The sequence below is a fragment of the Triturus cristatus genome, chromosome 7 (genome assembly GCF_964204655.1).
Source record: "Triturus cristatus chromosome 7, aTriCri1.1, whole genome shotgun sequence".
NCBI lineage: Eukaryota > Metazoa > Chordata > Amphibia > Caudata > Salamandridae > Triturus > Triturus cristatus.
In genome coordinates this window covers 1630008538-1630031546 of record NC_140590.1, presented here as the reverse complement: position 1 = coordinate 1630031546, position 23009 = coordinate 1630008538, and the positions used below count along the sequence as shown (strand labels likewise).

Below are 23009 nucleotides of genomic sequence, written 5' to 3'. Positions count from 1 at the left end.
AGACCAACCACCTGAGATGCAACTCTGAAAAAACTGAAGTCATGCCGTTAGGGAAGGGTAATAACTTCTGTGCCAGCCGATGGTGGCCGGCTGACACCCCTCCTCCCCCTAACATCGTAACTACCATCAGAAACCTGGGGTTCTGATTTGATTCTTCTCTGTCTTTCCATCAACAAGCGCTATCTGTAACTGGCCAGCCCTACTTCATGTCATGGAGGGAATTGGAGGCAACATTTATAAGCGACACCTCATGCAACTGGGTTTCACTCTGGCGAAAAGGGACATTGCCAGGGCCTGGAAGGCACCACGGGCCCCATCAGTTGCCGTATGGAAGAATGGGCTAGACTTCTGCATGGGGCTGGAACAACCTATTTTTGTAGCTAGGGGGTGCTGACACAAACACTTCAAGATCTGGAAGCGGTGGGCGGATTATCGAGGGTTGTTATTGGATCCGTCATCGGCAACGGAGGTTCCTCCCCTGGGATAACTCATTTGGGCATCTGTGGACAGTGGGGATGCGGTGCGACGGGTGGGCCCTGAGGGGTACACCCCGTCTGTTATGATTCTACTTTGCGGTCAGGGCTGTGCAGAACATGTGCGATCAGGGGGAAGTGGTGGGGGGGGGACGGAATTCAGGGTATTCCTTTCATTGGTTCATATACATGTTTGGATTTCATCTGAAATAATAAATCAGTCCTTCATAAACTTCAGATGGTTCAACACACTGCAGATTAGTACTAAAATGGCCCAGGAAATCCTCCTCATCAGTTGCCCTTAAAACACTGCACTAGCTACCTGTCCACAAAAGAATACAGTTCAAACTTCTAATAATTACTTTCAGAAGGTTTCATTCCTCTGGCCCCCAGTATCTTTGATCTAGGTTTACCCACTACGTACTTTGCTGCACGCTTAGATCTTCCAACTCAAATCTTTTAAAACCCCCAACCTTCAAATGTATTTCCAAAGGAGGTAATTCCATTGCAGTGTTAGGCCCAAAGGCGTGGAACCAACTCCCTTGTAACCTCCGCTTCATTCAGTCAGAAACCCTTTTTAGGAAGTCCTTAAAAACCTAGATCTTCACCTCTTCGATGCTCTATGTAGAGCTCTGATCTAACTCCTTCAATCCTGTTTCTCAGTAGCTGCTACGCTATACCTGCAATTCAATCAATTATAGCGCCATGATGCTCCTCGGAGTGACAGATGCGCTCTATAAATACCCCCGAACATAACATAACATCAACACTAGGCTCATTGTACCTTCTATTGACATATTGAAGTGTGATCTCTCAGTTTGAGCTATCTGTCAGGCTTCTCAGCAGACGCTTTGTTCCTGCATATTCTACAAGGCCGAAGAATATGGTCTCAGCTTCCACCACGAAACCAGGAATGTCATACCAATATCTTAGATTGTGCTAAATTCTTCCATTTTGGTACAAGTGATAATCTCTCATAGGGGTTTCTTGACACTTTTGTATGTGACTTTTCTGTCCTTGATGTTGAGAGGTTTCTCCAAATAGAAGGTTTCTCCTTGCTAAAGGTTGCCTCTGCACCAAAAAGTATGTTGATCTTGGCATTGCCAATAGTTCAGGTGTTACATGGTATTGCCATCTGTTGTTTCGTGATTATCCTTTGAGCATATCATTGTTCACACTTTCTCCACAGTCTAGGTGGTATCCCTTTAACTTGTCTTTGTACTCTCTAGCACGTATAGTTCCCTCTCCGGAGGCCAGCCTGACTAACTTGTTCTATTCAGTATGACAACTTGTTTGCATTTTGTTATTTAAAAATACAACTCCTTCATAAGACTGTGACATAAAACAAGATTCCGTCATACATCTGGGAAGAAGGTTTCAAATTTCCTCGGGATGGTAAGAAATCGTGTGATTCTCGGATTTTTAATCAACATCATATTTTCTAGAACCCTCTTTCATGCATGAATATGTGCTAGCTATGTGACTAGTTCCTTTTTAGGCTTTACCAACTACAGGTGACTTGAAATAAATTTCTAATTGTGAGGAGAAATTATGTTATGCTCTTGGTATTTTAATAGCAATTCGCCTCCACCGAGAACACTCAATATCAGCAGTTCTGCGCATTAGAGTTTCCAAGGCATCTCTTGTTAGGAGATGCGATCCGCCTCGATTGAAACTCCGGACTCCGTTATGCAATTCCACCGCTACCCCTCCTGCACCGAGTTCTGAAAAAGATCAGCACTGACCAGGCCCATGTCATTTTAGTGGCCCCAGATTGGGCATGGAGAGTATGGTATCCAAAGCTCCTGGACATGAGCATCTGTCCTCCAATCAGGCTGCCCCTCTAGGAGGTTCTTCTGTCACAGCAACAGGGCTGGGTCCTGCACCTGGGCACTCGTAATCTCCACCTTCATGCTTGGAGATTGGGCCGCGACAGCTGAACACCTTTGCAGACAGGCGTCCTTCAACAAAGATATTATATGCCTGTTGTTGGAACAAATGTGTGGCTTGGTGCAGCACACAACAGATTGACCCCCTCCAAGCATGGTTATCTCATGTTTTGCTATTGTTTTGTGTCTCGCCCAGCAAGGCTTTGCTCTGGGTGTGGTTCAAGGGTATTTATTAGATCTTTCTGACTTTTTGCAGTGGCCCGATCAGTCCTCATTATTAAAATCACCACTTGTAATACGTTTATTGAAAGGCCTACAATATCTGTTTTCTCCCTCTCCCTTTGTCGTGTAACAGTGAAACCATTACCTGGTCCTCAAATATGTGATGTGCATGTTGTTTGAGCCTCTTTACCGTCATCCTTTGTGGCTTCTCACTCTCAAAACGGTGTTCCTTGTCGCCGTAACATCGGTGTGGGATGTAAGTGAGCTTCAATCTCTCCGTGCCAACCCACCGTACACTGCCTTCTTCCCAGGCATACAGGTTCTGTGGACACAAGCATCCTTCTTACCGAAAGTTATGATGTCATTCTACTTTGGTCAGAATAACGCATTGCTGGTGTTCTCTGCTAAGCCTCGTCCCTCTAAGGAAGAGGAGAGACTCCATCACTTCGGCCCCAAAAGAGCATTGAGCTTTTACATTGATCATACCAGAGAATAACTGGGTGAACAGTCAGCTTTTTGTCAGGTTCATTGGAGAGAAAAAAGGCAAAGTCATGCAGAAGAGGACCATCTCCTGCTGGATCGTGTTCTGTATTAAGAGCGGCTTCGCATTGACCAAAAAGCAGTCTCCAGAAGAGAAGCATGCTTATTTCTTCAGAGCCAAAGCTACATCCACTGCATTAGCAAGCGTAGGGAGGCAGCTATGTGGGATGTATTCATGAAGCACTACTGTCTTGATATCCAGATAGGCCCGGAGAGGCATTTCGCCCGCTTGGACTTACAGGACTTTTTGGTTTGAGTTCACTCACAAACCCAACTTCAAATAGGTAGTGCTTCGGTATGTATTCAAAAGGTAAGGAATCTACTGTTAGAAGTCTCTAGAAGCGAACCACTCATCCTACCAGAGCTTAATACATGCTCTGTTGCCTAGCAAAGAAATATTTGCATACCAGTTGGCTCTAGAACAATACAGAAATGGGAGATCAGCATGGGAAATTGTTGAGCATTCGTCGACTCAATTCACACATGCACACAGTCGAGGCTGAGAGAAGATTTCAGTTTCCAGTATTTCTAACTACAATCCACATAGACAAAGGCCATTGATAGACGCCTTTTCTTGACTAAATAGCATTCAAAGCACAGGTAATTAACCCAAGCAGTGTTGCTTCCATTTGTCCTGTACGCATTGTGTGTCTTTGCTGATTGTTTCTAGGTTGTGTTTATTCAATTTTCTCATTTAAAGTAGCTTTTGTTTTTGCTATTGATGTGTGCTTTATCACTTTCTTTCATTCAGGGTTGCACAGCCACATTTACGAGCCTGATGGGCTACCAGTATCACCAGAAGCGATGCGGCAAGGAGCCCTCTGAGGTGGAGAAGCCTGTGTTTGCCTGCCGGCACTGTGAGAAGACCTACAAGTCGAAGGCCGGGCACGATTACCACGTGCGATCAGAGCACACTGTGGTGAGGCACCTGCTCTGCTCCACTTTTGTGCATTGTTAGAAGGTGCTTCATGACGCCATGTGACTCTTCTTTCTTGTTGATCACCCCAAGCCCAGTGAGGAGCCGCAGGAGAACTTGGAAGATGAGTCTGCAGAGGACTTTGAGCGAACACCAAGTGGCAGGATTCGACGCAGGTCAGCTCAGGTGGCTGTTTTCCACCTCCAGGAGATAGCAGAGGACGAGCTGGCGAAAGATTGGAATAAACGGAGAATGAAGGACGATTTGGTACCTGATACCAAACTAGTGAGTTATGGTACTTTTCCTTACTGTAGATTGTCAGTGCACAACTTGTGAGAGCTGTTAAAGAAGTAAAGTGGAGGTGAAGCTGCTTTGATAAGAAGCCTAAATATGTGTTCTCTCCTTTGTTTCCAGGCTATAGTATCATCACTTGCATACTTGTTTACAAGATGAAACTGTGGCTTTCTCTGTCTAAAATTCAGTATTAAAGCTTCAAACAGCCTGTGGTCTCTCTGGGGGCTGGCTGGGCATACTACACGTTCCTCAACACCATCCTCACTCAAACTTTAGTTAGATGTAGATCTCACTAGACATGAACATGGAAGTCGCCTCTTGAATAATGTAACGTGTTTTGAGGGTAACATGGTTTATTATCCTGTAAACTACAGCCTGAGAGGAAATACATATTTACAGTTGCCTGTGTAATGATGAAGAAGAGAAGCTAAATGGTGTAGTTAATGACTATGTGAAACACGATTTCTTGATATCTTTGATAAAATAAATTTAAAAACCAGAGCCAACATTGCAACCCCACACCAATGCAGGGACTGCATATACATAACCTGTGCCCTGAATAGTAACATCTTTACTAGACAAAACTCTGACACACACGCACACGCGCACACACACACACACACACCGAAAACAATGTCTCTTGCATTGTACAGCCTCTCTCTACTTGTTGAAATTATTTACAGACAGTCATCTCAGCGTTTTTTCTTGTGAATGGAGAGACTACTCCCTAGAATGTGCTGGGGCTTTAAATCTGATCTGGTGCATCTAAACACAACCATCCCTTGCAGCCATCCACACCAACTGGCAACTGCCCCATCTTATGTAACATGCCGGCGCTGCATGTCTGATTTTTTTTTTGTCTTGTGACCCTTCTCGGCATCTGGGCACAGAGTCAAATGTTATTCCTGTGTTTGAATCTGCATGAGGTCACATTACTCTACATGTAAATCATGATTAAATGTGCTATGTGTGTTGTGTATCAAACTATTGTTGGAATCTACAATGACCAACAGCAGGACACAAGTCATCTTGCAATCTCACTTTATTTTGGCAGCTAAATTACATCCGACCGGGACTTCCGACATTCCATCCACGGCTTCTGGAAAACTGGAAGAATGAAGTGAAGGAGCAAGGACAGATCATGTGTCCAAATCATGTATGATTCACACCTTTCAATGACTGTTGTCTGTCTCTAAACGTGGATCTTACGTCATAGTTCATGTTATACGTGTCTCTTTTAAAGTCCAAATTAAGGCTCATATTCGGTAGAAGAACGTAATGCCTTCCCTTTTGCTCCCCATAGAATGGAGTCAGTGAAAAGCATACAATATTAAGAAGCTTGCTACATCCCCTATGCCTATTTTATTTGTATTTAAAAGATTTATAAAGCGTGCAGCTACCCAACAGGGTTTCCCGGTGCTGAGCAAGACAACGCGCAAGCCGAGATTGCAGATAGTAGAACAGAGAGGATTATACTTGGTTGTAAAGAAAGGTCTTTAGCTTCTTACAGAAGGCTAAAGGCGACTGACAGATCCTAAGTTCCAGAGAAAGGGAATTGCACAGTTTAGGTCCAAGATAGGAAAACGAGCGGCCTCTCATACGAGTAAGCCGGACTCTGGGAACAGAAAAAAAGAAAGATGCTGGCTGATCTCAACTGACAAGTGGGTACGTAAGGTTTGACCAGGCTCTGTATATAAGGGGGTGCCAAGCCATGCTTGGCTCGAAACAAGTAACATAAAGCCTTAAACTCGATGCACTTGTTCACCTTGAGCCAGTGGAGTTGATGAAGCAAAGGTGAGACAGAGGCGTGTCGAGGCAACCGAAAAAGAAGGCAGGCGGACGCTTTTTGAATGAGCTGTAAACGGTGGACAGAGGCTTTATCAGTGCCCAGGTACAATACATTGCCATAGTCAAGTCTGGAAATCACCAATGCCTGCATTACGGTTTTCTGGGCTCCAGTTGGAATTAACCAAAGGATTTTTTTTGCCACTTGAGAACCTCTAAGCAAGTTGCGGTGACTCCAGTCCTCCATGCCTAGCGAAAAACCCACATCCATTATGGCCACTGAGGACCATACACGGCAAAATGCCTGTACCACATACTGGTAATGCTTTTGCCCTCTTTTGCAGTGCATAGTTTTACCTGAGACCCAGTAACACTGTCTTCTTTTACTTACAGTGTTGCCAGGCGGTTTATTCCAGTGTGTCTGGTCTGAAGGCTCATCTTGCCAGCTGCAATAAGGTACTCTATTGCATTACTAGTATGCAAGATAAAACTATCAAGCTTTGTAAAAATGAGAATGTTGTAAAAATGTGTGTGTGGAAATGCAGCTGTCTCTCATGCACACAGAAAACAGCTACAGTAGCTGCGCGTTTCCTTCAATCCAATCCATCACTAAACGCTCCCTTCACACAAACAGATTAAAGCATCACAGGCCTTTGCTCTGCAATCTTCCTCGTTCATAGAGAAGCTAAAGTACCATGAGTCACGGTGCAAGGTTATCTCATGCCCTGGCAAATCATCAGTGACAGCAGTGCAAGCGTCCGTCAGGTTCACAAAGCATGCACATCACAGAAAGCATCCATCCAAGTGTCTACAGCAGGGCAAGCTTCATAGACGCATGTGCGCCCACTCATACCAGGTCTATGACCATCACTGACCGTGGAAGCACCTCACAGATAGCGGGTACAGCATAGATCATAAATGTGCAAAGCTTCCACATATGTACATTTACGCACCAGTAGATGTTCCTGTCACTGTGCTGAACTATTAGGGGAATGTAATGGTAGATGGCAGCAAAGTAAGATGAGTGAATAATAACATCATTGTTACCTCTCAGAGAATTTTCAAACATAAGTTGCAGAAAAAAGCTCTCAGGGCCGTGTCTACAGATTGTCAATGGAAGATAGCACAGCTGTGCTCACTGTTCCTAAAATTCACATAGACCAGTGTTGTTTCTGATATGTCACAGGCACTCAAATTGTGGATCAAGTTTTGATGAGTTTTAGGACTGAAGGATATCAAAAGGTTTGCACCGGTCTTTGCCAGCATCAATTGTGTTATCGACAGGGAAAACTTTTCAACTAAGAGAAGAGAAAATGTGAGGCTTTTCAATTAACAGATATAACTTTGCTGTCTATTGCTACAGAAAAGTATCTAGCCCCTGAGAATTGTTCTTTCTGTGTTACAGAAATGGTCTTTAACACTGTTTACTCTCTTATTCTAACTGGTTGTCTCTTTACCTTGTGGTGTAATCAATGTACCAGCCTAAGTTTACAGTAAAGAGAAGCAAGAGAACTTCCACAACCATGGCAAACTCCATGATGTGCACCACATTGCCTTCTTTCTCCTTCCTGCCATTCGTAATAAATTTATGTTACACAATTTCTGAAGTTGTATAACCAATATACGTTCTCTCTTTCCGACATCCGTGAGCTTTTATTCCACTCCGATTCAAATGGATGAATAATGGCCCATTTGTGAATATTTCCAATATACCCATTTCTAATCGATAATTGTTATAAATGTCCCATGATGAATGCCTTGCGAGTTTCCTTTTAAACCTTCTAAGTGCATACTACTAGCCCAGTGTGACCTTGCCGAGCATTTTCCTTTGTCAAGGCATTTTTTCATTCACACCCCAATACGTGATATACTGCCCTTCTCTGTGTCTTTGAGCTGCCCTTCTGAGCCAGAAAAAAACTATGAATAAAACATTCTGGACTGTTGGAGCAATTTCCTGTCTGAGTCCTGGGCTTGCTTTAGTGACCTTTTCCTTCTGAAATTATTTCATATGCTCCCTAGCAGTACCCTTGTCAATTCCTCCCACTATTGACTGTACAAGGTTTCTACAGGTGTCCAGAGTCTTGTCAAAGGTATTTGGCATATAGCTCAATCTTACCTTGATGATTGCACTCATTGACCTTGGGGTCAACTAACTTGCCAAGGAGTGGAGCACCTGTTGGACAGTTCCTATGATAATGTGACTAAATAACACTGAACTCAGTTTATGAGCACCTGTGATACCCATCTCGACTTGGACCACGGATCTGGCCTTAAGAGGTTCCATGTTTACACCTGTATAAAGGACATCTATCTTAGGAGAGAACCGCCTGCAGCTCCCTTCTTCTTGTCCAAGGAGGAGCTAATCGGAAAACAACAAAAATATGGGAATACTGCAAAACATTAAAAAATAAAAGAATGCCAAGGAATCAAAACGATGGTGGAGAGGTAATGTAAACAAAAAGAGAAGTTAAAGTGGAGAAAAAATAGATTTATTGGTTCAAAAGTAAGAAGTTGTTGTGAGAAGTTGGCCTGATGTATGATGTCACTAGTTATAGTGTACACCTTATATCAGTCCAAATACCCTTATGGTGATTGGTTGTAAAGTCAACCTTATAGACCAGCTATCCTAGTGGTAGCATGGACAAGAGCAGTCTTAGGCTAAACTCTGAATGGCATGTGAAGCCAGCTGTGATACCATATATAATCCCTTGAATACCAAATGAAAGGACACCACAACAGATATATATATAAAATAAAGTGTATTTATTCTAAGCAAACCCTCAGCACTCTTTATGAGATTAGAGGTAAGTACAACACAGTCTTATTAATGCATACAGTAAGTCACACAGGTAAGTAATACAGTTAGGCCCTAGGGGCCACGCAAACCATATACTAAATAAGTGGTATAAGAACCACTGTCACGGAAATAGAATAGGCCTAGGCCTAGGGAATCGCTGGGGCTACACTACACTAGCGTTAGTTAGGAAGTGGGAGGCCCACGGGATTCGTGTGCAGAGTGGAAACACTCACGCGTAATGCGTAAAAGTCAATAGCAATAGTACAGTTTAGAAAACGGTAGATTTAGGACACTTCCGGAGTAGCTAGGAAGTTGAGACTTGAAAACTAGACACTAGGATAGTCACTATCCTGATGAGCACCGGAGTACCCAAGTTACCTAGCCCACAGGCTGCGGGTGCATAGGGGTGAAGATGCGTCGTTTTCGTCGTCGACTCCTATGGATGCCTGAAGAAAGATGCTGACAGGCAGTCAGGGGAGAGTGTCCGGTGGATCCCAAGGCTGGGATCAAGAAGAGAAGAAACCTGCAAGCAGAAGGGACAGAGTCAAGGTCACTAGCCAGTGACCACGTGGAACCAGGAAGGAACCAGGCGATGTCGTGAAGAGTTGCAGGTGAAGGTGAAGCTTGTCGCTGCAGCCAGGAGGACCAGGAAGCGTCGAGGACGACCAGGACTAGGAGGCGAGCTGTCCCACGAAGGCTCTTGCTGTCGGCGGCGTCGAAGTTGGACTAGGACTCACCAAGCCTTGGCAAGCGGAACCCACGAAGAACAAAGGACTTGCTTCTGGTGCAGACCAGGAAGGTCTGGGGTGCTTCTTCTTTGCAGAGAAGCGGGAGCCAGTCTGGAGGAGCCAAACCAGCGCAGAAGATTTCAGGGTGCGTCGTCACAAAGGCCACTAGCCAGCGGGCAAGCAACCGGACAGACGCGGCAAGCAGGAAAATGCTGAAGGGCCCCACGCAGGACTCGTGGAGTGTGGGGGGCTGGTCTTCGGTGCAGATGGTGCTTGGGGTTGGGGCTTCTCAATCCCCGGTGCACAACTTCGAGGGTACCTCAGAAGCTGCGCTGTAAGTTACTAGCCACTTTTCCCAGGTAGCCGGTCCCACGTCGCTCGTCGCCTCCACAGATCTCAGCTCTGCTGCAGATGTGGATGAGGGTCGGAGAAGTCTGGAAGTCAAGGCTTTGGTCGGGCTCTGCAGTCGGTTCCTCGTAGAACGGTCGCAAAGCAAAGGGTAGTCTCTTGATGGTGCCTGTTTGCACAGGGTAGCCACTCCTTGGCTACAAGGGAGATTCTTCAGTCTTCTTCTTTCGTCGAATGTCGAAGGTCCAGAGTTTCTGTTCAGTTTTGCAGGTTCAGGATAATCTAAAGTCTTGAGGCCCAACTCCCACTCTTATACTAATCTGGGGGGCTGGGATACCTGCTAGGTCACGCCTTATGGGTGGGACCTGGGAGGGGGTGGTTACACCCACTTCCCTTTGTCCAGTTTCGCGCCAGAGCTGGGGCTGGAGTGCCCCAGCACCGGTTTGAACTGGACTATGCAAGGAACACCTTGTGTGCCCCAGGCATGTCTCATTCCTTTCAGCCCACCCTGCCCCAATACACTAAAGGCTGTCTGGGGAGGTGCTAGCACCTCCCCAAGCAGGAAACCTATTGTCCAGGCCTCCCTGGCTGGGATCACTCCCAGCTGCAGGAGGTCAGACTTGTGTCGTGGCAGCAGCATCCATTTTGTGATGCTGAGGCTTTGGTCAGAGGGTACACAGCAAAGTAGGATTTTAACATGTCTCTCCCTCTAGAAGGGGGGAATAATATCCTCATCACCAGAAATGGTATGGGGGTATTATTCGAAAGTGTTAGACACCTTACACGACATGTTTTGATACAGCCCAACCATAGTTACCATAACCGTTTAAGATTATAAGGCACTTTAAGAGTATATGGTAGGCTATATCCTAGAACAGCTATAAGGACATGGTTCCGAAAGCTGCAGACAGGCTCAGCTCATGCTAGAGCACCATCTCACATGTTACCAAGCACTCTGCCTCCAGGATTGTTAAGGCCTGCCATAGGAGTGACTGATAGGTACACATGTGTCTATATATAAGGGTAGATATAGGCATACTATATCTAAGCAAGGGGTGATTACACGACCTTGCCCCAGCTGAGTGATCAGCCAGTTGTGTCTGATTGGAAGGCCAGACCAGGGGTGGCATAATACATGCTGCAGCCCCTGGGAGGCCTAGGGTACACCTATGCCCTGGGTACCTAGGGTACACTGTACAGGGTCCAATAAGGTGATCCTTACCAATTGGTTATGTACCTAGGGTACATGGAGTCCATTTTAAAGAGAGAGCAGACAGCCTGAGACCCTGAAGGGCAGGATCTCAGGCCAACTAAGTCGAAAAACCAGCTAGACACTAGGCAAAAAGTTGGGGGTAACCATAGTCAGATATCCACCTTCCTACACAACCCCCCCCCAAACGAAAGGAGATAAGGCTGGCCTTGACAAGGTAAGCCTCTATTGCCTGAGTGGCCATATAAGGAAGAACCAGCACTGGCATGGTTACCCCCTGTCTCATGGTCCACTAAGCAATCCCTCATCCTAAAGATATCATAGGGTCTCCACCATAGGCAATCTCTACCTTTGGTGTGTCTTTGCAAAGTAAAAGGCTGGTGTTGAGATGGAGTACTGAAGTGAGTGTCCTCAAAGTGAGGCCTCAGCTTCCTCCAATCATCCTCCACCATGGATGCCTTTCTTTCTCTAACTGAGTTGCACTGTGCTCTCAGGGTCAGCCTCTGGCTACCTAAAGCTGGAGGCTGGGTCCCTTTTGTGGGCTTCCTGGAGGGACAGGTCAGGTTTGGGGCCCTAAGGTCCCATGTTTGCCTGTGCCCAACAGAATCCCTCTGGGGGAGGTCCCTAACTACCTGTGAAGGGGATCCCTCAGGAATGTTTTTACCCATCACCTGGCTAGGGCAACTAACCAGGCAATCCTCATTCTTTTGAAGGGGGGGTTCTTGTGGACAGGGGCCCTCTTGGGGTCCACTGGCCTCCCTGACCTCTGCAGCCCTGGGCTGACTGAGGCAGGGTAGAGAGAGGCAGGCTACCTGCACCAGACTGGGTCCCACCTTGGAAGGGGCCACTGACATCAGAGGCTCTGCCAGGCCAGGCCTGGCTACCTCTGGGGCAGTTCCTTCACAAGGGGTGAGGTCAGATCCCTGAGGAGGCTGACCTTTTCCTAATGTCTGGGGAGAGGGAGACTTTTCTTCCTCCCCACTACTCTCTGTTTGTGTGGAGTGATCCATAGTTTCAGGCTTCACTACACCTATGTCAGTCTGAGTATGGGCTGAGACCATTACAGCCTTGCCAACCTTTTCAGGGAGGCACTCAGTTTGTGTTTGAGCTGTGACTGTCACAGCTCTGCCAGTCTCTACAGGGAAGTCTGTCTGTGCCTGGGCTGTGGCTACCACTGCCCTTCCAACCTTTTCAGGGAGGAAAGCTACTTGGACAGGGGTTGTGACTGGCACAACCCCACTACCCTTTTTGGAAAGGCCTACCATTTTGGGCTGGGTGTCTTGTTCAACTTCAGCCCAAGCTGAGAGTTCTAAGTCATTCCCCAGCAAGCAGTCCACAGGCAAGGTTGGAGACACGGCCACCCATTTGGGGCCAGTGACACCTCCCCAGCTGAGACATACCTCTGCCATGGGATGACTGTTCTGTTTGCCATCAATGTTAGTTACCTGGTATGAGAAACCAGGCAAAAGCTGCTCAGAGGGAACTAGCCTATGGGCCACCATAGTGATGCTAGCTCCAGTGTCTCTGTAGGCCTCAGCTTTTCTACCATTGATGTAGGGTTCCTGTCTGTACCTACCCAAAGTGTTGGGACAGGCAGTGAAGTTGGCAAACCCCATGCCACCATCACAGACAAGAGTAGCTGCTGCAGGGGAATTGGCTAAGCCAGGATCCCCCTGTGTTCCCCAAGAAAACCCAACCAAATTTTTGGGGGCACTCCCACCACCTGGGGGATTACTGCTGACAGTAATAGGTGGTGTGACAGGAGTAGTTGGAGGAACAGTTTTGTTTTTAGCCTGTGGACAACTGCTGTCAGTTTTCCAATGCCCAGGAGTTTTACACACATGGCAGTAAGGCTTTTTAACTGTGGTAGAGGAGGGAGCTTGGGACCCACCACCCTGTGTGGAGTTTTGGGGCCCTGAGAAAGATTTCTCTTTTGCTTTATCCCCACCCTTCTCTTGAGGCTTGGTGGTATCTTTCTTTTGGTCACCACCCTGATTTTTAGGCCTAATCCTGGTCCTGACCCATTTATCTGCCCTCTTTCCCAATTCTTGGGGAGAGGTCAAATCTGAGTCTACCAGGTGTTGATGGAGAAGCTGGTTCTGACAATTATTAAGGATCTGCTCCCTCATAATCAAGTTGTACAATCCTGTATAGTCCTGCACCTTGCTGCCATTTAACCAACCTTCCAAAGCCTTAGTGGCACAATCCACAAAATCAGACCAGTCCTGTGTCTGTGTCTTCTGGGTGTCTCTGAACAACAACCTATATTGCTCAGTGGTTAAGCCAAACCCATCTATCAGAGCACTCTTCAGGACTTTGTAATTGTTTGCATCCTCATCACTGACTGTGAGGAGCTTGTCTCTACCTTTGTCAGAAAAGGAGAGCCACAAGATAGCTGCCCACTGACTTTGGGGTACCTGCTGTACTTTGCAAGCCCTCTCCAAAGCAGTCATCCACTTGTGGATGTCATCCCCATTCTGATATGGGGGGACTATCTTGCTTAGGTTTCTATGGTCATAAGACCTATCCCTATCTCTAGGAATGTTGCTGCCACCAGTGGGTTCTGACCCACACAATTTTTGCTCTCTAGCCAGAGCAAGCTTCTCTTTGGCAAGGGCAATTTCTTCCCTCTGAATCCTCAGATTAGCTTCCCTCATTCTGGCTTTATGCTCCTTTCTCTCAGGTGAAGTCATTCCCCTGTGAGAGGAAGCATTAGAGATGCTAGAAACATGGGAGTGGATGGATTCCCTTGAAGGGGATCTGTCCCTCCTGCTTCTCTGTGAAAGCCTACTTGGGGGTCTGTATGGGGGGACCCCATGCAAACTCCCATGTAAACTTAGGTTAGCCTGGCTAAGTCTTCCTACTTGGCCCTGGCTGTCTACCTCCCCATCTGAAGCCCCATCTGACTCCTCTGTGGTGGGTAGACCCTCCTCTGTGCCTAGGGCACCTGCCTGAGATGCCCTCTGAGCATCATACTCCTCTAGGAGTTGTCTTAACTGAAGGAGGGTAGGGTTTGCACCCTGTTTTATTCCTCTGGAGGTACACAATTGTCTCATCTCCTGGAATGTTAAGGTATCATACCTAGAGGGGGTCTTCTGCAGACCTGACCCTCCTGGGAGAGCATCTACTTGATCTCCTCCCAGAGGCATGATCTAGTGAGGGTGTGGTGTGTGCACCTACCTACACTAGTTGTTTCTACTAAACCTCTCTAGTAGTTGTAGTCAGGGTGTGTTACTCCCTTCAACCTACCACTACTAAGTCCAGTAGGACTTAAGTATTATAAACTATGTTATATGTACCTAGACAATATCTGTGTGATCTTTCAATTTAGTATCTCAAGATTACAATGGTATTACAACAGCAAGCTCAGATCCCAACCGCTGCTCACCAATGTGAGAAGTTGGCCTGATGTATGATGTCACTAGTTATAGTGTACACCTTATATCAGTCCAAATACCCTTATGGTGATTGGTTGTAAAGTCAACCTTATAGACCAGCTATCCTAGTGGTAGCATGGACAAGAGCAGTCTTAGGCTAAACTCTGAATGGCATGTGAAGCCAGCTGTGATACCATATATAATCCCTTGAATACCAAATGAAAGGACACCACAACAGATATATATATAAAATAAAGTGTATTTATTCTAAGCAAACCCTCAGCACTCTTTATGAGATTAGAGGTAAGTACAACACAGTCTTATTAATGCATACAGTAAGTCACACAGGTAAGTAATACAGTTAGGCCCTAGGGGCCACGCAAACCATATACTAAATAAGTGGTATAAGAACCACTGTCACGGAAATAGAATAGGCCTAGGCCTAGGGAATCGCTGGGGCTACACTACACTAGCGTTAGTTAGGAAGTGGGAGGCCCACGGGATTCGTGTGCAGAGTGGAAACACTCACGCGTAATGCGTAAAAGTCAATAGCAATAGTACAGTTTAGAAAACGGTAGATTTAGGACACTTCCGGAGTAGCTAGGAAGTTGAGACTTGAAAACTAGACACTAGGATAGTCACTATCCTGATGAGCACCGGAGTACCCAAGTTACCTAGCCCACAGGCTGCGGGTGCATAGGGGTGAAGATGCGTCGTTTTCGTCGTCGACTCCTATGGATGCCTGAAGAAAGATGCTGACAGGCAGTCAGGGGAGAGTGTCCGGTGGATCCCAAGGCTGGGATCAAGAAGAGAAGAAACCTGCAAGCAGAAGGGACAGAGTCAAGGTCACTAGCCAGTGACCACGTGGAACCAGGAAGGAACCAGGCGATGTCGTGAAGAGTTGCAGGTGAAGGTGAAGCTTGTCGCTGCAGCCAGGAGGACCAGGAAGCGTCGAGGACGACCAGGACCAGGAGGCGAGCTGTCCCACGAAGGCTCTTGCTGTCGGCGGCGTCGAAGTTGGACTAGGACTCACCAAGCCTTGGCAAGCGGATCCCACGAAGAACAAAGGACTTGCTTCTGGTGCAGACCAGGAAGGTCTGGGGTGCTTCTTCTTTGCAGAGAAGCGGGAGCCAGTCTGGAGGAGCCAAACCAGCGCAGAAGATTTCAGGGTGCGTCGTCACAAAGGCCACTAGCCAGCGGGCAAGCAACCGGACAGACGCGGCAAGCAGGAAAATGCTGAAGGGCCCCACGCAGGACTCGTGGAGTGTGGGGGGCTGGTCTTCGGTGCAGATGGTGCTTGGGGTTGGGGCTTCTCAATCCCCGGTGCACAACTTCGAGGGTACCTCAGAAGCTGCGCTGTAAGTTACTAGCCACTTTTCCCAGGTAGCCGGTCCCACGTCGCTCGTCGCCTCCACGGATCTCAGCTCTGCTGCAGATGTGGATGAGGGTCGGAGAAGTCTGGAAGTCAAGGCTCTGGTCGGGCTCTGCAGTCGGTTCCTCGTAGAACGGTCGCAAAGCAAAGGGTAGTCTCTTGATGGTGCCTGTTTGCACAGGGTAGCCACTCCTTGGCTACAAGGGAGATTCTTCAGTCTTCTTCTTTCGTCGAATGTCGAAGGTCCAGAGTTTCTGTTCAGTTTTGCAGGTTCAGGATAATCTAAAGTCTTGAGGCCCAACTCCCACTCTTATACTAATCTGGGGGGCTGGGATACCTGCTAGGTCACGCCTTATGGGTGGGACCTGGGAGGGGGTGGTTACACCCACTTCCCTTTGTCCAGTTTCGCGCCAGAGCTGGGGCTGGAGTGCCCCAGCACCGGTTTGAACTGGACTATGCAAGGAACACCTTGTGTGCCCCAGGCATGTCTCATTCCTTTCAGCCCACCCTGCCCCAATACACTAAAGGCTGTCTGGGGAGGTGCTAGCACCTCCCCAAGCAGGAAACCTATTGTCCAGGCCTCCCTGGCTGGGATCACTCCCAGCTGCAGGAGGTCAGACTTGTGTCGTGGCAGCAGCATCCATTTTGTGATGCTGAGGCTTTGGTCAGAGGTTACACAGCAAAGTAGGATTTTAACATGTCTCTCCCTCTAGAAGGGGGGAATAATATCCTCATCACCAGAAATGGTATGGGGGTATTATTCGAAAGTGTTAGACACCTTACACGACATGTTTTGATACAGCCCAACCATAGTTACCATAACCGTTTAAGATTATAAGGCACTTTAAGAGTATATGGTAGGCTATATCCTAGAACAGCTATAAGGACATGGTTCCGAAAGCTGCAGACAGGCTCAGCTCATGCTAGAGCACCATCTCACATGTTACCAAGCACTCTGCCTCCAGGATTGTTAAGGCCTGCCATAGGAGTGACTGATAGGTACACATGTGTCTATATATAAGGGTAGATATAGGCATACTATATCTAAGCAAGGGGTGATTACACGACCTTGCCCCAGCTGAGGGATCAGCCAGTTGTGTCTGATTGGAAGGCCAGACCAGGGGTGGCATAATACATGCTGCAGCCCCTGGGAGGCCTAGGGTACACCTATGCCCTGGGTACCTAGGGTACACTGTACAGGGTCCAATAAGGTGATCCTTACCAATTGGTTATGTACCTAGGGTACATGGAGTCCATTTTAAAGAGAGAGCAGACAGCCTGAGACCCTGAAGGGCAGGATCTCAGGCCAACTAAGTCGAAAAACCAGCTAGACACTAGGCAAAAAGTTGGGGGTAACCATAGTCAGATATCCACCTTCCTACAGTTGTGCATAAGGACGGGAGGACAAGTAGGATGGGCAGACAGTGTATGCAGTAGAGAGGGCATAGGAGGGGTATGAACAGGTGAATGAGGGGTAGATACAAGCGGTACATGAGACAATGATAGAGGCAAGAAATTTGAAGGTGAATACGAGTACATAGAAAAGGGACAGAAGAAGAGAGCAGGAGGAAAATGGAAAGAAAGGATCTGAAAGAGACCGTTAGTTATAGATTCCTTACCTTAGAATTACCCCCAGGTGTCAGACTGGATCTGGAGAATGTTTTCTTAGCAGTACCCCTGTGCGTCGGTCGACTCCGTTGTCTGGGTCGTGGTCGCCGCGATAACGTCGCAGTGCCTACTTAGACGCCACCCCTGCGCGCTGACGTCAGTTCTTTCTTTTTCCGCTCCAGCCTAGCGTAGATCCGGAGATAGCTACCCCTTTAGTCATTTTTTGACTAAACCTTTTCAACGTTTTGTCGACTTCTTTTCGAGTCTTCGACTCCTGTTGCGCAAGGGATGTCCCATCGTCAAACCAGCTTCAAGCCTGGCGAGGCCTGTCACAGTCTGATGTCTGTGACGTACCCGCAACTAGTGTGCCTTTGGCGTCTGGAGCACGTCCACAACCCAAAGTCGTGCTCCGACTGCCGAGCCATGAATCCTAAGTCTTTGCGGGAGCAGTCCCGAAAGCTCTTGGAGGCCCGTTAGTCGGCTCTGCATTGCTCCCTGTCTCGTTCGATAGGAAGGTCTCGTGACCGCTCGCGGAGCCCCCACAACTCGTCCCATTCAAAGTCTTCGAGGTCCTTGCGTAAGCCGAAGCACAAGAAGGTGGCGAAGAAGCACTGGCGCCCTTCACCCCATCGGTCAGCTGACACAACCCGGGACCCCAGAGCGTCGTCTCTCTAAGACTCTCTCTCTGGTGCGTCCTTCAGGGATGACTCCGCGCCTCCCCCTGTTTCTGGGAGCCGGGGGGTCCCCTGCCCAACTTCGTATGTTTTATGAAGCCCTCCACCGTATCTTTGGGCAGCCCGACTCTGCCGGCACACCTTCGGGCCCCGCGGAGCCGGCCTGGGGTCCTGGGCCTTCGATTTTGGCGGCTCTGGCCCCGACGCCGGAGTGTGCCTGCAGATCCAGGCCCACATTTCCCGGCGCAGGTTCCAGCAACGACGCTCCCGGCATCGGTCGTGCCCCCAGTCGACGCCGTCCCCATCCTCACCCCTGAGATGGGCCCGAAGTCGGATCGAAGTCAGTCGACGTCGAATCCGATGCCGGAAAGTACTTTTGTTCCCCTGTTCATCCCTGGTGTTCCCTATCTCCCAGAAGGTGGTGATGAGGATTGGGAGGGGTCGCTGGGCTATTTGGAAGACCAGCTTGAAGAGCTGGACTGGAGAGAGGACCTGGGTGACGCCAGTGGTCTGGACACTTCTCCAGACCTTGGCATGCTTTCTCCCCCTACTGTGCCTACGGAGGAGGGAGCATCTTACGCTGTGGTGGTGCGAAGGGCAGCCGAGGCCTTGGGCCTGGAACTCCCTTCGGCGGCAGTCAGGACTAATCTCCTGACAGAGGTGCTTCAGCCTGCGGCAACCTCCTCTGCACCCCTTCTGCCCTTCAACAAAGCCCTCACTGATGTCCTTCTGAGCACCTGGTCCAAGCCCAGCACAGGGACTCCTGTGGGAAGGACAATTGCCCGCCGCCACCGCCCAGCTCCGGGCGACCCAGTTTTCTTCACCTAATACCCTTCCCCGAGAGCTTGGTGGTCCAAGCCTCTTCTTCCAAGGGCGCATTCCCTTCTGCTCCCCCAGACAGGGAATCCAGGAAGCTAGATCATCTTGGGAAGTGCATGTTCTCTTCCTCCGACTTGCCACTACGGTCTGTGAATACAGCGTTCCTCTTGGGCCGATACTCCCATACTATCTGGAATACGGTCACAAGTGCTGGCTCAGTGCCTGGAGGAGGCCTGGGCAGTTCTCTCCCAAGCAGTGGCAGATGGGAATAACGCAGATAAATTCACACTTCGATGTGGACTTGATACCACCGACTCACTTGGCAGAACGATTGCCACGTCAGTAGCCCTTAGGCGCTACGCCTGGTTGAGGACGTCTGGCTTTTCGGGGTATGTCCAGTCAACTTTGCTGGACATGCCCTTCGATGGCCGTCGCTTTTTTGGTGACAAAGGAGACTCGGCGCTCAAGTGATTTAAGGATTCTCGGGCTATGGCCAGATCCTTGGGCTTCGCTTTGTCGTCTCGTCCACCCTGTCTGCTTTTCGCCCCTTTCATGGCTACGGAAGGGGCACCTCACCACATCCGGCCCAGTCTAGCTACTTGTCCACGCAAGCTGCCCAGCCTCTGCAAGGCCGTGGATGTGGGACCCAGCGACCTCACAGGTCTGGGAACCTGCGAGTGGGCCAGTCCACCCTTTACCCCCCTGCAGCAGCCTCCAAACCCTCCAGGGCCATCAACAGCCAATGGGTGGCAGGATTCACCATCACCTCCTCCACTGGCAATCCTTCAAGTCGGACAGGTGGGTTTTGCTAATAATCTGAAGGGGCTACTACCTCCCCTTCGAGACCCCCCCCCCCCCCATGCCACCGTCTTTCGATCGCATGTCGGAGGATCATTTGGCGCTTCTCCGCCAGGAAGTCTCAGCTCTTTTGGCCAAGGTAGCTATTGAAAGGCTCCCTGCGCCAGAAGTAGGTCATGGTTGCTATTCCCGCTACTTCCTGGTGCCCAAGAAGGACAAAGGCCTGTGTCCTATTTTAGACCTCAGGGCCCACACCGCTTCCTCCCGAAGGAGAAGTTTAAAATGCTCACGTTGGCTCAGTTACTGTCTGTCCTCGACCCTGGAAACTGGATGGTGGCGTTGGACTTACAGGATGCCTATGTTCGAGGCATATGAGCTGTAGAATTCACACTCTGTGCATAGATCGCCATCTGGTGTTGGGCTCGGATGCTTGCACCTTGTTGTTGTCTTGGAAGAAGTCTTTTGTAGTCACAAGATAGGTGACTCCTCCCTTGGACGATAGTGCGCATGGGCATTGACTCTATCCTCAGATTGTTTTTTTCCACCGTCGGGTTCGGGTGTATCTTCAGCGCACCGATTTGGTACCGTGTTATCCAAACCTTTTCGATGCGCAAACCATCGCAAACTCGACGGTATTGTGGTCGTTCGTGTGCCTTTTGACGCGCTAACTCAAATACTCGATTCCGGTCGTCGACGCGGGCCGCTGGGCCTATCGATGCCTTTCGGGCCTACGGCTAATGAAAAAAGGACTCCATTCAAAAACTGCCCCCAGTGTGGAGCTAAATTCCCACACAGCGACCAACACAAGGTCTGCAACCTCTGTCTCTCGCCCGAACACGAGGACAAAACTTGCCAAGCCTGCGCCTCCTTCCAGTCCAAGAAGACTACCCGTGATCGCCGGGCTCGACGACACGTTATGGCGCAAAAGGCTGCACCGGTGCCAGAAGACATCTTCGATAAAGGCCCGATGTTCCGGAGGCAGAGGATTCGGAGGATCTGGACATTGTTTCTGAGGCAGACGATTCCGACTCCGACGACCACATCACTCCAGGTCAACGAGTAAGTACAATTGCCCCTGCTCCGACCCCACCCGAAAAAAAGAAGGCTCCGGTCAAGACTGTGCCTGCAGGCCCCAGTCGCGACCGAAAGAAAGCTTAGAAGCCCTGCCCCCGGGCCCGGCTCCGAAGACAAAGGAAAAGCCTTCCAGCGGCTCGGGACCGAGCAAGCCGCATGTCAGTGCCCCACATACACCACTGGCACCGAAGTCGGGAGCACATCCTACTCCCGCAGTCTCCAAAAAGGCCTCGTCACGGAACACCTCGGCCCTAAAGAACAAAAGGACTCAAATCGGAAACCAAAACACTCGGAACCTAAAAAGATTTCCAACTCGACACCGGAGCCGAAGGATCCAAAAACCCCTTCAAATCCCACTCTGAACCGAAAATATCGGCCCTGAAAGCGACTATCGAAGAGGAAGAACTTTTTCTGCCGGATCCCATCGATCCGAAACAAAAAACTCTCCAAGTGGACCCTAAGACAGGCCATATTGTCAGCATTCCACACAAGAAGAGGAAATTGGACCCCCCACACATCCCTAAGGTGCCTGTGAAGAAAAGAGACTGTGCAACTTCACCTTTAAGACCCTCTGCTCCTGTTCTTCCTACTAAGCCTTCCTCTCCTCCAAAGTCTCCCATACTTCCCCCATATTCACCACCTCCACAGGATGATGATAATTTAGGGGTTGAGGGAGGCAACAATGACCCTTTTACTGATCCTGATGATGACACAGACATACCACAGGACACATGGGATGACTGATGACCCAGTAGAACCTCCAGATCTTCCTGATCCTGATGCATACCCAACAAAGCCATCTCCCCTAGATGACAATATTGGCTTTAGTCAGCTCATTGATAGGGCTGCCCAGTACCATGGTGTTCAAATGCATTCGGACCCCACAGAGGATGACACTTTTGCACAGTCACAAAAGACAGTACAAACTTTACCCATGTTAAAAGGCGTCATTGAACATGCCCCAGAGATATTCAAAGACCCTCTAAGGGCTAGAATTCTCAATCCTCTGATTGATAAAAAATATAAACCCGCCCCTAATGATCCCACCTACATTAAGGGCCAACTTCCCTTAGACTTTCTGGTAGTGACCAATGCTAGAATGCATGCCAACTCTCAGACCTCCGGTGATGCTCCATCTCCAGACAGAGTCTAAATTACTAGAAGTTTCGGGCAAACGAGTTGCCGCCCAGGCAGCTAATCACTGGAGGATAGCTAATGTTCAGGCATTACTTGCCAGGTACGATAGGGCTCATTACGACGCGCTTGAAACCCTAATGAAGCATTTGCCTGACCAATATAAACGCATCAATTAAGTGTGCCCTCGATGCACCAGACACCGCATCTAGATCCATCAACACTATTGTGTTACTAAGAAGACATGCCTGGCTGCGCATTTCTGGGTTCAAACAAGAAGTGCAGACTACTATCCTCAATCAGCTGTTCAATCACAAACAACTTTTTGGCCCAGCTGTGGATACCGCTTTGCAAAAATGAAAAAGGACACGGAGACTGCTAAATCCATGGGAGCATTACAGTCTCCAGCTACACGAGGCTCCTTTCCGCACTCCTTTTATCCAAAAACATCAGTACAGACAATGCTTCTTCCTCCTATAAAAACCCCACACAAACATGCCCCAACAAGGGATATTTTAGAGGTGGGTACAGGGGAAATAACAACAAAGGTAGAGGCCGAGGTAACAACACTCGCGCCTCTCCCACGAATAAACAGTGACTTCCCTCCACTTCCTCCAGACCATTTCACTCCGGTTGGAGGGAAATTCTCACAGTTCCTACCTGTCTGGAATTCCATCACTACAGACAAGTGGGTAAGACAAATGATCCAGTATGGTTACTGCCTGGAACTTCCTGCAACTCCCCCCAACATACCGCCCAAACAACGTCCGATGTCCACGGAACATCTTACACTCCTGAAACAGGAAGTTCTCTCACTGCTTCAAAAGCATGCAATAGAACTAGTTCCCTTACAGCATCAAGGAACTCCTCATCCCCAAAAAAGACGGTACTCTAAGACCAATACTGGACCTCAGACCTCTCACTCTTTACATACAGTCAGATCATTTTCAC

The 23009-nt window shown here is 48.6% G+C and overlaps 1 protein-coding gene across 5 annotated transcripts in view; it reads left to right on the top strand.

The window, feature by feature from the left end:
• The window catches only part of ZNF512B (zinc finger protein 512B), a 295003-nt gene that overhangs the window by 253490 nt on the left and 18504 nt on the right, over positions 1 to 23009 (top strand). For all 5 annotated transcript variants that reach the window (XM_085619660.1, XM_085619659.1, XM_085619657.1 and 2 more), the window contains 4 exons: positions 3876 to 4043; positions 4134 to 4325; positions 5389 to 5490; positions 6513 to 6575. In XM_085619660.1, coding sequence (XP_085475786.1) covers positions 3876 to 4043; positions 4134 to 4325; positions 5389 to 5490; positions 6513 to 6575 — 525 coding nt within the window. The remainder of the gene's footprint in view (positions 1 to 3875; positions 4044 to 4133; positions 4326 to 5388; positions 5491 to 6512; positions 6576 to 23009) is intronic.